An 18,709-nucleotide genomic window follows, 5' to 3' on the forward strand; every position below is an offset into this window, starting at 1 on the left:
GATCCTTGGTGCTGCCCCAGCCTCAGGCCTCAGTCTGCCTCCAGCCTGTGCTCAGTCCCAGGATGCAGTCCTGCTGGATCCAGACATGAAGCCCCTGACATGGTCCCCAGCCTCCTCTTCTTGTCATTGCTCAGGGAAATGTGTTCCAGAACACCAGGGACTCTTCCACAAAGGGAATCAATGAGTGGGTGACAGGATGAAGCAAACGCCACTTTCCTCTAATGGCCTCATTTCCATTCATGGAATCACCACAGCCCCTTAGGGGAGATATAGCAGCCAATTCCAGTGTCCCAGAAAAACGGTCTGCCCCATGAAATTAGTCCTTTGGCTATGAGAGAAAAGGAACCTCTCGCATTTTTCAAGGACAAAAAGATAATCACAACAGCCTTAGCTACTATTTATTTTGCATCTGCTACATGCGGGGCTGTGTGCTAAACATTTTGTATTTACTTTCTTGTGTTAATTCATTACAAACTCTAAGAGGAAATTATGGACTAGCAGATAGGAGCATGACCTTTAGTCAAGACCCTGAGTTCCAATTCTGACTCTGACACTTGTGAACTGTGTAGCTGCAGGCAAGTGGCTTAACTTCCCTGTGCTTTAGGATCCCAGCCTGCAAAGCAATATAATGAGTAATATAAAATAAATCTGTGAAAGTGCTGCACTCAATATGTCAGCAAATTTGCAAAACTCAGCAGTGGCCACAGGACTAGAAAAGTTCAGTTTTCATTCCAATCCCAAAGAAGGGCAATGCCAAAGAATGTTCAAACTACCACACAATTGTGCTCATTTCACATGCTAGGAAGTAATGCTCCGAATCCTTCAAGCTAGGCTTCAGCAGTATGTGAACCAAGAATACCCAGATACAAGCTGGGTTTAGAAAAGGCACAAGAACCAGAGATCAAATTGCCAACACTTGTGGGATCATGGAGAAAGCAAGGGAACTCCAGAAAAACATCTACTTCTTCATTGACTATGCTAAAGCCTTTAACTGTGTGGATCACAACAGACTGTGGAAAACCCTTAAAGACATGAGAGTACCAGACCCCCTGACCTGCCTCCTGAGAAACCTGTATGTGGGTCAAGAAGCAGCAGTTAGAACTGGACATGGAACAATGGACTGGTTCAAAATTGGAAAAGGAGTATGTCAAGGCTGTATGTTGCCACCCTGCTTATTTAACCTCTATGCAGAGTACATCATACAAAATGCTGGGCTGGATAAATCACAAGCTGGAATCAAGATTGCCAGGAGAAATATAAAACAATCTCAGATATGCAGGTGATACCACTCTTATGGCAGGAAGTGAAGAGGAACTAAAGAGCTTCTTGATGAGGGTGAAAGAGGAAAGTGAAAAAACTGGCTTGAAACTCAACATTCAAAAAACCTAAGTCAAGGCAGACAGTCCCATCACTTCATGGCAAATAGATGGGAGGGAAGGGGAAGCAGTGACAGATTTTATTTTCTTGAGCTCCAAAATCACTGTGGACAGCGACTGCAGTCTCTAAATTAAAAGACATTTGTTCCTCCGAAGAACAGCTATGACAACCCAAGAGAGCATATTAAAAAGCAGAGACTTCACTTTGCAGACAAAGGTCCATCTAGTCAAAGCTATGGTTTTTCCAGTAGTCACATATGGATGTGAGAGTTAGACCATAAAGAAAGCTGAGTGCCAAAGAATTGATGCGTTCAAATTGTGGTGCTGGAGAAGACTCTTGAGAGTCCCTTGGACAGCAAGGAGACCAAACCAGTCAATCCTAAAGGAACTCAACACTGAATATTCATTGGAAGGATTGTTGCTGAAGCTGAAACTCTAATACTTTGTTTGGGCACCTGATGCAAAGAGCCAACTCACTGGAAAAGACTCTGATGCTGGGAAAGATTGAAGGCAAAAGGAGAAGGGAGAGACAGAGAATGAGATGGTTAGATAGCATCACTGACTCAATGGACATGAATTTAAGCACACTCTGGGAGACAGTAAAGGTTAGGGAGGCCTGGTGTGCTGCAGCTGCAAAGAGGGGTTGCAAAGAGTCAGACAAGACTGAGCAACTGCACAACAACACAACTCACCAGAAAGCTGAGAAAGTTCCATTCTAACGGCATTCCGGGACACAGGGAATGTTCAAAATGGTTTCAACTGTCATTACTACTATTTCCCCCGTTTTACAGATGAGGAAACTAAGGATTAAAAGATACATTATAACTCACAGAGTTAATCCAGGTCTTCCCACTTCAGAGGCCAAGGCACTGTCCTCAGTCATAAGTGGTCAGTAGTGGCTCAAGGAGCAGCAAGAAGGCACCCGATTCCTACGATATGCTCTGTCCCCACTCTTACACCAAAGACAGGGAGTATGGGCTGCTGTGCTGAATTCCCACAGACTCTAAATGTATCTTAGATGCTGTTTTGGGGAGATAGGAATCATCCCATCCGGGAGTTACCTGCATAAAGACCTGATGCCTTGTACACAACAGAAGGGGCTCCCCTTTGTCCTCTGATTCAAAGCACTGGGCAAGGCCACACTGGCATGTTGGGTGCATGCTCTGGAGAGGAAAGGGCTGTGTGGAGAAGAGGGATGTTCTCCTGGTCCATTCGAGAAGGAGAACACACCTTTCTCTCTTACCACACCTGACTTGTGATGTTGCCCAGGCTGTGCTTCCCTGGAGCCTCCCCCTGCCCCCACGAGGACCACCAGTTGGGGATCTCACACCCCTCATCCCCAACACCACTGTGCAGGCACTTTCCAGCCATGAGCCCCACAGTAACACATCACCCACAGACTAATAACTGCCATTGATGATACAAACAGCTGCCACTGATAATACATTTTCCTGATACTCACCTCTTGATTCATAAAGTAGAAAAAATAAAACCTTAAATAATTGATTTTTAATCAATGAAGACTTTTTCTGCCCTACTAGTTGGCCTTCTGGGCTTCCCTGGGGGCTCAGACAGTAAAGAATCTGCCTCAATGCAGGAGATCTGGATTTGATCCCTGGGAAGATCCCCAGGAAAAGGGAACGGCAACCCACTCCAGTATTCTTGCCTGGAAAATTCCATGGACAGAGGAGCCTGGTAGGCTACATTCCATATGGCTGCAAAAAAGCTGGACATGACTGAACATGCACGCACTCCAATCTAAATTATTATATATTTGCAATGAAAAGTAGCGGAAATTAAACTTGAAATGATCACCATCAAAAAATAATTTTTTAAAGAACTGGGGCTAGAGTCAAGGCATCTTAATATGACTGTCATCATTTTTGCTAGTATTCAAAATACTAGCCAAAAAAAAAAAAAAAACTGGGCAAGTTTTGATGCCTTTGGGCTCATTAAAAGCTCCCCCTCACAATGTAGTTTTCATCCTTAATTCCTTTTTTCCTTCCTCCAGAGTGCATCTGTGAACTAGAGAATTTATACTTCTTCTTTTCAGTGTCCCTTTCAGAACTTCTGCTAACCTTATGATCTGTTCCCTTCAGTGCATCCCAGACAAAGGCAATTGCAAAGCAAAAGCTAAATTCAATTCTGCTACATCACACTGGAGAAAAATGGCTCAGCAGTTAAAGGCAGACTTGTGGTTCACTCTGGCTATTTCCTCTAAACTTGACAAAGCTTTTTTATTCCTTAGTCACGTAAAGCTATAGCCAGATCAGCTACCATATCCCTGTACCCATTGTTTAAGAATGGAAAAAGAAAGTTGAATTGACGTGCAATAGTTATATTCAAGAAGACAATTTGGAAACAAAGATTTTTAGAAAATGAAATCACACATAAGCAGTCAGATTCCTAGGGTGCAAAAGTAAAAAAAAAAAAAAAAATCAAATGACTTGAAGGCTTATACATTTAAATAAAAAGGCACGTACGTAGATGCTGGTGGTGATAAAGTACCAGTGAAGTTGGAAACAGATGGCTCTGGGTGCAGATTAAATACACACACACACTTTATACACATACATATTTACATGAATACATACAACTGTAATATGTGAAATTATGTATATCACTTCATATATTAAGCATAAATGTACACAGACATATCCTGCAGGATTTACTCTTGCAACTCTGCTTTGGGTTCCCTTTTAAATTCATCTTTAGTGATAAAAGGATCCCCTCTTATTTATTAGACACAAGGTTTGAATTTGCTTGGTGTTTTCTGCCAGTTGTGTTTTATCCTGTGTTCACCACAAAGTGTCCAGTTTTAAGACCAGCACAGCTGGAATGAGTAACTGCCTGGGCAAAGGGGCACCTCTGCTTGACTTTAACAGGATGAGGACGGGCAGCGAGGGGCCCGCTTTGCACAGACACTAAGCCCTGTCCAGCTGCACAGAAGTGCATCAGGACTCACCAGATTCTGCGTAAACACGGAAACGTCCTCTGTGCTGTTGTCAGAATTGACACATAGCAGCCTCCCGAGTCTAGGGGAACGTATGACAGTAAAGGTTATAGTTCTGTTTCCTTCACTGCCCACGTCATTGGTCACAGCTCGCAGGTCACGAGATGAAAGGGGCTTCACGGAACCTAAGTGAAGATTAAAACATTCATGTAAAGCACATGAAGACTATGGTTAATGACTTTTAAAGACCCTTGGGAACTGGAAGACATGTAGTTATGTACAGGAGACTGGCTAACTTTAACTTGAAATTGGGCTATGAGGAGCTAGTGATCCATGAGGCATCTGTTTGTGGATGTGCTTTGCTACTGGGGCTGGAGATGAAGAGGAAAATCCCACGAAAAGACCCCTTCAGCCCCCACAGTCCTGTGTGTCTAACTGATCCCAAGGGGAAGAAGGCATTGCCAGGTGAGTGGCACCCAGCTCAGCTCCGGGCACAGGAAGGGGGAGTCGATGTTGTGCATGGAGAGAACAGGAGACAGCCCCCTCCCCAGGAGGACAGGCCCATCCTGGCCTGACGGTGGCTGCAGGTGCTCCATGGAGTGTCCATCTGTGGACCCCTGAGGGAGAGGCTGGCTCTGGGACAAATGTGAGAGGTCTCCAGAGGACCCCCCACGCATGCACGCTACATGGATAACATGGGGAGGGAAGAGCCTGTGTAGATATCATGGGAAGAAGAACCAGTGTGAGTGGTCAGTGTGCTAATGTGACCTCATTGATAATCAATGGCCAGAGAGACTGGGGGACATGCAGGTGAGAGCAGTGCTTGTCACATGCTCGGTACTGAAGGATCAGTGTCTCCCCCCAAATCCACTGTGGGCCAATAATTCTATAAAACACAATAAAACACTGCAACAATTCCAAGTTGCTATAAAATTTCCCAAACACCTCCTTTCACTCTCCATTCTTATCACTTCACAGACCAGAAGGTCCATGGACCACAGCCTGAGGAATACAGGGCTGAAGTACATATCCCTTCACTCTGCACGGGATTAAGGAGTAATCCCAACCTGACAGGATGGCAGATCTGAGAGAAATGTATGCAGTCCACCTGGCTCAGAATTTCACCTTCTCTCTTCTGTTTTAGCCCTAGCTAAAGGGCCTTAGCATCAGGTCTTGCACAGGGGCCTTGCACTAGCTCTTGGAGTCGGCACTCGATAAACTGTTTAACTAAGCCTCCTAAGTGACATCCACTGTGCTTTCATTACTCAACGATAATAGCCCTGGAGAGTGAGGGCCACCAACTGCAGTATTTAAACCATGTTAGATGCTTAAAGGCAGGACCTTGACTATAGCTAATACACGGGGAAAACCAGCTTTCAGTAAGATTTTCAAACATGCAAGGAATGTTCTGAGCCTTTAATTAACTAAGGTTCCCTTTAAAATAGCAGACAACAAAACCAAAAATAAAAAAATTTCTTCCACTCAGCAAAGGAAACCATCAACAAGATGAAAAGGAAACCTGTGGAATGGGAGAAAATACTTGCAAACCATATATCTGATAAAGGGTTAATATCCAAAATATACAAGGATCTAAAACAACTTAGTAGAAAAATCCCCAAATAACCCAATTTTAAAATGGGCAAATGACTTAAATAGACATTTTTCCCAAGAAGACTTACAAATAGGCAACAGGTACATGGAAAGGTGTTCATCAGTGCTAACCATCAGGGAAATTCAAGTCAAAACCACAATAAGATATCACCTCACACCTGTCAGGATGCCCATTAACAAAAAGACATGAAATAACAAATGCTAGTGAGGGACGTGGAGAAAAGAGAACAGAACCCTGTGCACTGTTGATGGGAATGTAAATTGCTGCAGTCACCATGAAAAACAGTACAGAGTTTCCTTAAGAAATTAAAAGTAGAACTACCATATGATCCAGAAATCCCATCTCTGGGTATACATTCAAAAGAAACAAATTCATTATCTCAAAGGAAAATCTGTACTCCCATGTTTATTGCAGTATCATTCAAAATAGTCAAGGTATAGAGACAACTTAAATGTCAATCATTAAATTGGATGAATAGATCAAAAAAATGTTGTAAAATGTGATATATATACACATACACACACACACACACACACACATACACGTATACTGTGCTGTGCTTAGTTGCTCAGTCATGTCCGACTCTTTGCGACCTTATGGACTGTAGCCCACCAGGCTCCTCTGTCCATGGGGATTCTCCAGGCAAGAATACTGGAGTAGGTTGCCACGCTTTCCTCCAGGGCATCTTCTCAACCCAAGGATTCAACCCAGGTCTCCCACATTGCAAGTGGATTCTTTATCATCTGAGTCACCAGGGAAGCCCAGTTATAATTTGTATGCCCTGTCTAATTTGAAAAGTCAATCTTTAACTCAATTATTTTAAAATAGGAGGACCTATCTGAGTCACTAAGGAAGCCCAAGAACACTGGAGTGGGTAGCCTATCCCTTCTCCAGGGGATCTTCCCAACCCAGGACTCAAACCTCGGTCTTTTGCTTTGCAGGAGGATTCTTTACCAACTGAGCTACACAGTGAACACACACACACACACACACACACTGGAATAGTATTTAGCCTTAAAAAAAAGAAGGAAATCCTGTCATTTGCAACAACATGGATGAAGCTAGAGGGCATGAGGCTAATGTGAAACAAGCAAGACAAAGACAAATATTGAATGGTATCACTTATGTGTGGAATTTTTTTTAAGTCAAACTCAGAGATTAGAAAGTGGTTGCCAGGGGCTTGGGGGTGAAGGAAACGGGAAGAGTTTGGTAAAAGGGTACAAACTTTCAGTTATAAGATAAATAAGGTCTGAAGATCTAATGTACAGCATGGTGACTATAGTAAATAACACTTCATTGTATAATTGATATTTGCTAAGGGAGTAAAAGTGAAAAGAAAAAGGTAAACATAGGAAGAGATGAATGTATTCATTAGCTTGATTAGAGGAGGATCTTTACACAGTGTACACAAATATCAAATCATCACATTATATATTTCAGATATCTTACAAGTTTTGTCAATTATACCTTTATAAAGCTACCAAACAAAAGGCTAAAATAAGATAAAGTAAAACAAGACAAGATAAACATAATAAAGTAAAATAAAATATCTGAGCTCTGGGGATAGGCACTAGGCCCTGGGGCTCCTGAGAGGAGGCAGAAGTACCTGGAAATATCAGCCTCAGGAACACAGTTCTGCCCCAGAGTCAGGACTGCCTTGGTACACACACACAAATGTATGCTTTAATTGCCTCCTGTATTTCTATAGTTTTTGCTGCTGAAAGTCACTGCTACCTTTTAGCTTCTGGAACTGGGGACCCAGGCAATGAGGTCATCCCAGGGAAGCCAAGAAAAATTATTCTGTACATTCAGTCAATGTTACACGAAGTCATAACTGAGGCCCATTCTCTATTACCTGTCAAGCGAGGGTCCCCCCTCCTGTAAAGTGTATTATATCTCTTGTGTGCAGTCTCTGGGCACCCCAACATTCAGCTTCTTCTCATCTTCAATTTTTCTTTGGAACTTTTAACACTGTGCTTTCTTAATTATTTCCTTAATGAAATCAGACTCTTATCTTTTCATTTATTCCTTCACCTCAAGGATTACCTGTGGAAGGTGAAGGGGGGGGTGGGTTGGTGGGAGGGCTCTTTTAAAAAATCGTTTTATTTATCTTTAGTTGAAGCATGTGGCATCTAGTTCCCTTTCCAGGGATTGAACCTGAGCCTCCTGCACTGGAAGGGCAGAGTCTTAGCCTCTGGACCACCAGAGAGGCCAATTTCCAAAAGTCTTTTTGGGTAGAGGGCCCACCAGAGATGCCCCAGGTCAAGAGTACTTCTCGCTCAGCCAGGGTATATTAATCCCTCATTCCCTTGTCCAGCTTCCTAACCCAGGAGGGTGTCCAGTTCCTAGCCAGCAGTCACCTAGAGCATGCTCAGTCAGCAAGACTAGCTGGCTCCCTGCTGCAAATGCCTGATGAGCACCTCTGGCCACACAGCCCAATTCACCAAGAGCCAAACATCACTTCCCCCCAACCCCACCTTCTTTCATCCAAGCATTGATATTTTCATCAGTTAGCTTCAAGCACTTAATTTGGGAAAGATTTCACTTAAGTCCCACCTAAAGTTATATTGGAGAAGGAAATGGCAACCCACTCCAGTGTTCTTGCCTGGAGAATCCCAGAGACGGGGGAGCCTGGTGGGCTGCTGTCTATGGGGTCGCACAGAGTCGGACACGACTGAAGCGACTTAGCAGCAGCAGCAGTAGCAAAGCTTTATATTCTATAGAAGAACTGCCCTACCAGGAGTGTAGTAATAAAAGGGCACTGTAACCATATCTGTTTGGCAAGCTCCCACTCTATATGTACTTCACGGCGATTTCAAAAGCAAGTTGGCATGTTGAAGACTCTAAGTCTTGGAGTAAAGATATCTTTTAACCCTTCTTTTAAGTATAGCAATTCTCAAACATACTCATATCCTATTATGTTTGCTCCATGAAAAACAACCACCACTGTAACAGCAAGAGTTTCATGGCCACTGGGCTAGGAGGTCTTGTGCATCCCTTCAACAGACATTATCAGGTGCCTTGTATGTGACAAGCCGTCTAATGAGGAATGGAGATATGCCAGGAAACAGCACAGACCTAGTCCTGCCTTTTCATTTAGATGTCATGATAACTCCTAAGATGTATGTTTTTTTTTTTTCCTCCTCGCTAAGAAGGGATGATAAGGTTAAGCAACTTGTCTAATGGTCAAGCGTAGATCTCACTGACTCTGAAGTCAGTATTATTAGAAAGCTGGCACTCAGTATATTGCCTATATCATACTATTCAGTTGGCCAAAATGTTCATTTCGGTTTTTCTATAAGATGCTACAACCAAAATGAACTTTTTGCCAATCCAATACTTGAGCTCAGTTAAAATGACCCGTGAGTTAGGAAATGTGATGAATGATTCAGGAAATCTGATAGAGGCAGCTCTCCACCTTCCAGACACAGCCTGCCTCCTCCCTGGGCTTTGTTTGCTTCAGCATCATGCTGTCCTCACTGGTAACCTCTCCCCTCTCTGTTCCCACCATCACAATGCTGCTCACTCTGCAGGGGCAGCTTCAGACCCATCTGGCCAACAAGATCTCCCTCCCCATTGTTGCCTATGGGAAATTTTCCTCCTGCAAACTCAAGGAGCTCACCCAGGCTGCACCCTCACTGGACACTTAGGATAATATATTTTGCATGATTACTATACTCCTGAGTATAAGTCTCTTATTTCCCCAACAAGTAAGTCTTTAATTTTTCCCTTGAGGATTGACAGTCTTTTCTTAAAGTTCTTGGTTATCTCCCGCTAAGTCTTACAATATTCAATTCAGTGTTTCAAGATCATCTGACTAAAAGACTTTATAAATCTCTGCTCCAAACCCTTTAGCAACATGCTGTGACTTCCTTCTGCTTTCTTCTCTCCCTCAGTTCCCATCATGCAGGACAGATGGCCCATTGGTGAGACATGATTTCCTCCATAGCATAACCAAACCCCAAGGGGACTGAAGTCACACAGTTTGCTATGAATATCCTTCACTGCTCAGTTATTTAACTCTAGGTCTGTGCAAGCTTATATTCCAGACCAGTTTGACAAAACTCTCAAGGTCAACCCCCACCTCTACACTCTTTGTAAAAGAGCCAAGTACAGCTCTGATACACAGAAAGACTAGGACCTAAGGCCACAGTATGTTCCAACATGCTATAACTAAATATAAACACATTCAGTGGTGGCATTCAAGGTGAAAAATTGGTTACAAAATTCCTTTCTGGGGAACAAATTTTCCTGAAAGAAATAGAATATATGTATAAGCATACACACACACATATATATGTATGTGTATTTGGCGTGCTGCGATTCATGGGGTTGCAGAGTCGAACACGACTGAGCAACTGAACTGAACTGAACTGATACTTATATACAAAATAATAATGAAAATATACATTAAATTTACTTTCTTAGTTGACAACCAAAAAGTCTGTTTAGAACTATAGCTCTTCCTACTTTAAAATAATTGAGTTAAAGATTGACTTTTCAAATTTGGCAGGGCATACAAATTATAACCGGGCTTCCCAGGTGACTCAGTGGTAAAAAATCCGCCTGCAATGCAGAAGATGCTGGTTTGATCCCTGGGTCAGGAAGCTCCTTGGAGAAGGAAATGGCAACCCACTCCAGTATTCTTGCCTGGAGAATCTCATGGACAGAGAAGCCTGGCAGGCTACAGTCCATGGGGTCACAAAATAGTCGGATATGACTTAGCAACTAAACAGAAACAACAACACAAATTATAACTAACCTTCAAACATTCACTCAGTAAGTACTTTTATAATTATTTTGGCTTACCCTACAAATTCTCACAAGTCTCAAGCCAGGGCCGCTTTTTAAGGCAGTATACAAAGGAGACAGAACAGCATGGCCCAAGCCTGCTGGGCTGATGAAGAAAAGCCAATTGGTGTGAGCTCAGTGGGAGTGATTGAAAAAAAAAATTGACTAATGCTGGGCTATAATATTTTAATAATCCAAGAGAGTAAAACACACAAAATTTCCACATAAGCACTGCTGCTTATTAAATTGCTCTGCACCTTTTCCTGGTTGAGTGTATCAATCCATCAATAACATTAAGAAGGAGACAGATTAAGCAGCCACCATGATGGTCTTATTCTAAGGGAGCTGATATTCTAATATAGAGGCAGTCCTGGAACAGAGGCACATACAGAAAGAACAGACACTCTCATCCGAGCACACGGTTTGGGGGTCGTGTCAGCCCCTGGTCTCAAGGCTTACGATTCCTATCAGTCACCTGACTTTGAACCCGCCCACATCTCAGTTACTTATGTGCCAAATAAAGATGATCAAAACTAGCTTTTAAACACATTATTTTGTTTAAATCTTTATAACAACCCAGTTCAGTAGATTAAAAAGATACAAAACACTATAAAAACCCAGATATCAATAGTATCTATTGATACTATCCTATAATAGAAATAGATTTTCTCCTATTACAGTTCTGTGAAGTCCACAGCTCTATAAAAAGGAATAAACTGTCTCCAATATTTCAGAACATATAGGTCAACTCGAGTCTGATAAGAGCCACAGTAGCTGACAGCTGACACCTGGAGCCACACCAGAGGTGGGACACAGAGAGTCCCCCTATCTCCTTCCTCTGCCAAAGGGCTGGCTAATAGATGAAGGAGGCAGAGGTCACTCAAGGCCTGCTCCCAGCAGGATCTGACATGGTGGAGGGGGGTCCCAAGGGAAGATGAGTCAGGCATCTGTCATCATCACCCCTGTGGCTTTACACAGCATCAGGGACCAATATCCTTGGGAGGCTGCAGCAGAGCCAGGCTGAGCAAGACTCAACTATGCCTCTGGAGAGAGGATGAGGCCATGTGGCCTTCAGAATCACAGCCCACATCCAGGAATTCTGATGAAGAACAGAGGGGTCACTGCTACTTGGGGACATTAGGGTAAGAAGAATGCCAAGAACAACTGGACCAAGGGACCCATAATGTCCATCCCATCTCTAAAATCTATGACTCCCTTTTCTCATTCCACACCCACCCAAGCTCAGATCAAATGTAAGAATCAACTGATGAAAACGTACACGAAAATTCATCTTCCTTCTTACTGACCAGGGGCTGGAGTTGGATATAAGTCATGGTCTGGGGATAGAGAATGACAGAGAACCAAGAATAACAGGCCTAACAGGCTAGGGGGAGCTGGAAAAAGAAACAGCTCACTTTGGGATCTGAGGATAATGTACAAGTTCTGGTGGAGGGTTCTTAGATATAGGATGCAGGGAGGCCAGAGTAGGGCAGGTGCAGTGCATGTTGGAAAGGGAAAGGGGAGGGTTACTCAGGGCTGTGTCCATGGTTACTCTGTTTTGCAGAGTTCCACAAGGGTGACAAGAGATACTTTAACATGTTTTTCTTGCTAAATTAATATTCAGTAAAACAGGTGCCAGAAACTCGAAACTTTCTAAGCTGTAGTGGCTATAACTCCCCTTGAATCTGTCTTCAATCACAAACCAGAGTTTAGCCAGAATAGATGAAAGGTATTTAATCTTTTGCAGCAACCAGATTTATTCTAAGTTTAGACCCTCTTTTTAATAGATGGCTGTATTTTTTTTCCAAAATATTAGGGTGTAGTAGTTTGCTTATTTTTTAAAACACAAAATGGCACTCTAATTGCCTTGAAAAATGATTGAAGCATTGCACTTTTCAGAGAAAAATTATGGAATATAAAAAGGTTTTAGAAGAGAAGAATCCAGGTTAACATATCTTCAGTTAAATTTTGATAAAGATTCTTTTTGTGAGCTCAAAGGCTTAAGGCACCTAAAAATTTCAAAAATTTTCCTTAAAATTCTTGTTTTTTTTGAAAGTTATGAACAGTGATTTTTCTCTAGGTTTATTTAGAGGTATGTAAGCTTTGTCTATTTCCTGGTTGCACAATCAAGTTATATCATTTCTTTAAGCCACAAATTCTGCCAACTTGCTGTGAATATACCACCTATCTCACACAGATATAAGGATTAAAAGACTAGTACACCACTAGCCCCATGATCTCAGTCCTGGTTGTACTTCAGGACCACCTGAAACTTAAAACAAAATGGTGGCCAGCACCTAGTCCAAAGATTCCCATTCAGTTGGTGAGGCTGAGACACTGGTATTTTTTAAAGCTTTGCAGTGGTTGAGAATGACTGGCTAGAGTAACCATGGAGTGACCATATTATTAAAATGATCAATGTCTATATTTTACTGATAACATTGCTGTTGTTGTTCAGTCGCCAATTCACGTCTGACTCTTTGCAATCCAATGGACTGCAGCATTACTGATAATGTATATCAGTTAAACAAGTTATAATCACAGGGTTTTTTTTTTTAACTGTAATGTAAAATTTTATTATTTTCTGTGCAATCTACCTCAGTGCTTTTGGAAAGAAATAACAAGTTTTAAAATTTTTTCCTCCTCTCTTATTACCCTTGCCATTGGGTAAAACCTTGTTTTATCCTTGCAGTGAAGGTTTTGAGTCAGAGATGCTCACTTATATCTCTCCATCTCAGCCAGGCTGAAATTCTTGGCAAAAACCAGGTCAAAGGCTGCAGGGCCTCAAAGCAAGAACTGCTGGTCCCCTGATACACAAGGTTTTTTATATTCAAAAAAAGAAAACCCCAACATCCAGATAGTCACAAAAAAAGAAAACCCCAACATCCAGATAGTCATGACAGAAGCTCTCCTGCTTCTTTAAGGATCCTAAGGCTAGTGCAGGAAAACAGTGTACATGGACTATAAAGATTCCTTCCCCCACTGCCCATCACCAGCATGCCCTCTTCTGAGGAACAGGAAAGGGGAGGGACAGGGGTGGGGGATACCCAGCCTTACTTCTGTTAAATTCCTTTAAAGACACAATCCTTTTTAGGACTTTGTAACTGTTGTTGAAGTCACTCTATAGTAAAAGATAATACTTTATACTATGCAGGTAGAACTTTCTATATTTAGAAAGATATTATATTAAATTATATTTCAATTTATTAATTGAAAAACACTTAAACCCAAACACTCAATGAAGTTAAAATCTTACCTGGGAAGATGCTCAGTCCTCTGTTTACTTCCAAGCTAATGATCAAAGCTCGAGCTGTGATGCTAAAAATTTGTCGTGGTGCAAAGTTCAAACCATCAGTAACCTGAAAATTAAAGCCTCCTGACATTGCTCCTTCAAGAGAAAAAATTACACTCTGATCAGTCTGGTCATTTTGCAAAAGCCACCCACTTTCACCTTCTCTCCCACCTGATCTCCCTGCAAAGCTACTCCTATCAATTTGAGAGTTAGTTAATACGGTCACCAAGCTCACCAAATCAAATACTGTCAAAACACAAAGTGAAAAGAATACCAAAAAGATCTAAAATACATATTCCCACCTCATCCTCCCCTGAAAGTAATAAAAGAAAGCAAAGATATCACCTCCAAGAAATTTTTTTAAAAATTTAAGACATGTTCATTACCTGTATTTTATCTTGGAGTCAATTTATACCAATAAAAGTAATATAAGGATGCTGCACACACATGCATCCCTTAGCAGTTTCTGAACTATTGATAACACTTGATGATAATGAAAATCAAAACTAGAGGGAATTAAATAACACAGCCCCTCCCCGCCCAAATACTTTCCCATTATTCATCTATCTCTGTTTCCTGCTAAGAGGGGAAAGAGCAAAGTGGAGAAAGACTCAGCCCCAGTTTTGTTAAATTTCTGCAAGGAGACAATACTACTCTCATACTTCTGTCAAGGGATCAGTGACATCAACAAAGTTATAAATTCACTTATGTGTGAAACAGAAGTTGGGCCGGGCCCCTACTGATCCTGTTCCCCTGAGTGCTTTACCAGTCTGACTCCCAAAGCACGAGGCAAGATCATCACGCAGAGAGCATGACGATCACAGTCCCCTCGCCTTTTGAAATTGTTCATCCAGCAGTGAATGTGCAGCCCACAGGTCTCTGCATCATGTAATGGGTAGAAATGCCCTCCTCGTTCCCCTCAGGGACATGTGGCAAAGAACAAAGGAGGCATGATCAGGATCTGCAATTGCCTACAAGTACTCCCTTAATAACATGATTTAATAAAAGGCTGGGTAATGACTTAACCTTCTCTTAAGGCTCTGTTATTTAAGCAAACCCAGAGAGTTCTGACTCCTCAAAATAAAAGGTTACAGCCTTTAAACATTTTTTCCCCAAAATACTGGAGTCACCATATTTAAAAAAAAAACAGAGGAAGAGAATTCTGGGTCTGCTTAATTTAGAATAGAGGCGCACAGCCAAATATTATTTTTATTTGTTTGCTCCTTTTTACTAGAAATAGCACTTTGAAAGTTGTATTTAATTAAATGTGAAACTATGGAGAAAATGTTTTCTGCTATTATGAATTCGGAAACAAAATGGAAATGGAATCCAAAGGAATTATAGCAAAATGAATACTAAAACAGTGTACTAGGTACACTGACTATCACACAAATTATGACCAAAGAGACAGAGGGAGAGAAACATGAAAGTGACCTGTGGATTTTATTGCATAACCTTAGATTCTCCTGACCTGACAGTACTTTCAGAAGGGCAACCTGAAATCATTTATCCCCCCACTTCTTGGCTGTATCGACCTACTTAGGTTGTTATGTGGAATAATGAATTAGATTAATGGCGGAGCACTTTGCAGATATAAATGCTAAGAGAGACTAATTAAACCTAAGCCTTTGTCTGGGGCTGCTGAGGGACAGATGTAGCAGGGAGAACCAGCTGGTTTTAGCAAGAGGCTCATCTGCAGCTGGGCTCCTGCCACTTTGAAGGCTATTACTGCCTCCAGGTCCATTTAGAAAATGTGATGGATTGACTCTCAAAAGAGCTTGACTTTAACTCTCCTTTCTGCTTTTTTAGGAGAAATTATTTTCTCTATTTGCCAAAAGCAAATATTGACCTGGTAGTTAACAAACAAATCAATCCAAAGAGCTAATTTATATTTCAATCCTTCACTGCAAAGAGTAACTTCAGCTCTTCAAACTACTCTGCCCTTCTATGGGTGTCAGCTATTAGAGAAAGCCCAGCTTTAGAGTCAGACCAGTTATATCTTTCTGGGCCTCAGTTTCTTCATCTCTATAATGAGATAGTTTACTCCCAATCACTCAGAAAACTTCTGCAGATTAAATGAAATGGGTCCTGTCACTGTATCTCCTGCAGTGCCTAGCACATGCCAGATAATCAGTAACTCCTTCCCACTGCACACTGCTTAGTCTTAGAAATTCTAACTTTCTCTGTGCAAGTCTCTAAAGCAGTTTTCACTATTTTGAACATACGATAATCCTTTCATAGAGATAAAAAACTTCTAGGCCCTTGCCTAATAATACCTGGATTTTTAGTATCTAGTAACCAAAACCACACATAATTGGCAGAAACATCCTATCAATTCAATGCCCCTTTAAATGAATTTTATTTTATTAATGAGAACAACTGCATACAATTAAAAAATAAAACACATGTGGAAAAGATCATTCAGTCTAGAAACAACGCTTTGGTACACATGTGGGTAGTTTTACGATTTTAGATTTTATTGCAATAAAACTAACCCCCAACAGGTCCCCGGGCTATAGGTTTGGAACCACTAGATAAGAGCAGTCACATAGTAAATGCTTTTCAAGTTATCTGGGAATTCTTTGTACTTAACTGCAGAGATAATCAGGAAATTACTACCTTTGAATTTAGCAGATTTTAATCTTTGTTTTATTATATTTTCAAAGAAGGTAATTAAAAGTGGCTGGAAAGATACAGCTTTTAGCTCTCCCATCATGCATCCCAGGCTCACACTCCTCCTCCCCCAACTTCCTCCTGTGGCTGAGAATGGGCAGCTTGCCCTCTCTGACCACTGTCAAGGGCAGCCAGGAAACAGGCCAGCTAGATCACCCCTCCTGCAGATGTACAGTGGTGATGTGGCTTATTGATTTACTGATGACCAGAGGGAAGAAAACAAAGCCTTTTAATAGCAGGGTCTCTTAGATTTACAGTTATATCCATTCATTCATCCTTGTGGTTATTCATTTAACAAATGCATTTGTTGTGTTCACTAATGTATTCCTAGCATTTGGAACATTACCTGGCACATAATAGGTATCAATAGGATTTCATTCTTACAACTAATTTTTATTAAGCCCCTACTATGTTCCAGTCACTGTTCTTAGGTGCTGAGAATGTAAGAGCAAACAAAAGAAAGATCCTATCCTTCTAGCCCTTATACTCCAGTGGGGAAGACAGACAAGTGAACAAATCAGTCTATACTACAATGTAAGGTAGCCAGAATAAGGGATAGAGATAAATGGAAGAGATGTGATTTCAGTGGGCGGTCAGGAAAAAGATCTCTAAGAAGCTTGCATTTATCTATTTTATATCTAATGGATAAACAGTAAGGACTTACTATATGGCATAGGGAACTGTATTCAATATCTTGCAATAACCCATAATGGAAAAGAATCTGAAATGTACATATTTCACCTCACATGACAATGTGAGTAAGCCAAGTATGAGTTACAGGTACCCTCTGATGTTTGCTATTATTGGCCTTACTCAAATGTAAGCTTGAATGTACTGGCCTTACCAAAATGTGTCACTTTTTTAAAAAACTATACAGTCTGCAAGGGTTTTAGATGGCTTGTGGTTTTCCGTCTGCAGCTATTAGGTTTGACTACATGTTAACCTTTGACTGAAACACATTTTAGTTTCACATTGCTTTTCTCAGTTACCTACCGGTGTGTACAAACACTAGCTGGCCCTCGTTGATCTGAGCCTGGGTGAAGTTCTGGATGCTACGGCCAGGAATGGACTTGAGAGCCAAATGTCCATTGCTGGGTGGAGAGACCAAGTAGGCCAGGTCCTGTGGGGAGGAGTCCCTATCCACTGCACAGAGTTCATCACGGGTAATCTCAGTGACAGAATTCACCCACACCTCAAAAAGAAAGAATCACAGATCCTGTGAGGACAAATTCCAATCACATAACACCAGTAAACTGAATAGCTATGAGATACCAGCCCCTTGCACAAAGACTTAAAAGAAAAAAAAACTAGAGCAACTCACTCAAGGTTTTAAAGCATGATGAGTCTTAATTCAAAACAGACATATAATTAAATGCCAGATGAAATGCCGAGCATGTTGTAGTGTTTAATTTATGAGATTTCAATTAAAAAACAGGATTCATTGTTGTTTATTCAGAACTAATTATTTAAACTGCATATGCATTTATGTAAAGTACAAAAGCAATAAAAGTTGATGGTTACTAAGTACTGTCTGTGTGGCTGGTATATGCTAAGCACTCCATATGGAATCTCAAATAATCACAGAAACTACCCCATAGGGTTGACTTAAGGATTTCTAGTCATTACTTTAAGAAGCAAATGATTTCATCAGCTTTTAAATATTTGAGGGCAGAACACAAACAGTACATTTTTTATTTTTTAATTCTCCTTTATCCTATCCATCTTGCAGGGAAACAAATACCTAGTCCCCATGGCCTTGCAATGTTTACTATGCTTGTGTGTGTGTGCTGTTGCTTGGTGTCCAACTCTACAGGACCCCATGGACTGTAGCCTGCCAGGCTCCTCTGTTCATAGGATTTTCCAGGCAGGAACACTGGAGTGGGTTTCTACTTCCTTCTCCAGGGGATCTTCCCAACCCAGGGATCAAACCCAAGTCTCCTGCCTGCATCTCCTGCATTGGCAGGCAGGTTCTTTCCCACTTGAGCCACTGGGAAGCCCAGGTGAGTGCTTAC

General features: G+C 41.5%; 1 protein-coding gene across 1 annotated transcript in view; it reads right to left on the minus strand.

Moving 5' to 3' along the window:
* Positions 1 to 18,709, minus strand: part of LOC120879392 (chondroitin sulfate proteoglycan 4-like) — a 72,092-nt gene that overhangs the window by 17,914 nt on the left and 35,469 nt on the right. Inside the window, exons 8-10 of the mRNA XM_040262390.1 lie at positions 17,691 to 17,889; positions 13,989 to 14,120; positions 4,342 to 4,514 (exon numbers count right to left, since the gene is read on the minus strand). Coding sequence (XP_040118324.1) covers positions 4,342 to 4,514; positions 13,989 to 14,120; positions 17,691 to 17,889 — 504 coding nt within the window. The remainder of the gene's footprint in view (positions 1 to 4,341; positions 4,515 to 13,988; positions 14,121 to 17,690; positions 17,890 to 18,709) is intronic.

This window comes from Oryx dammah, unplaced genomic scaffold (assembly GCF_014754425.2).
Source record: "Oryx dammah isolate SB20612 unplaced genomic scaffold, SCBI_Odam_1.1 HiC_scaffold_20, whole genome shotgun sequence".
NCBI classification, from domain to species: Eukaryota; Metazoa; Chordata; class Mammalia; order Artiodactyla; family Bovidae; genus Oryx; species Oryx dammah.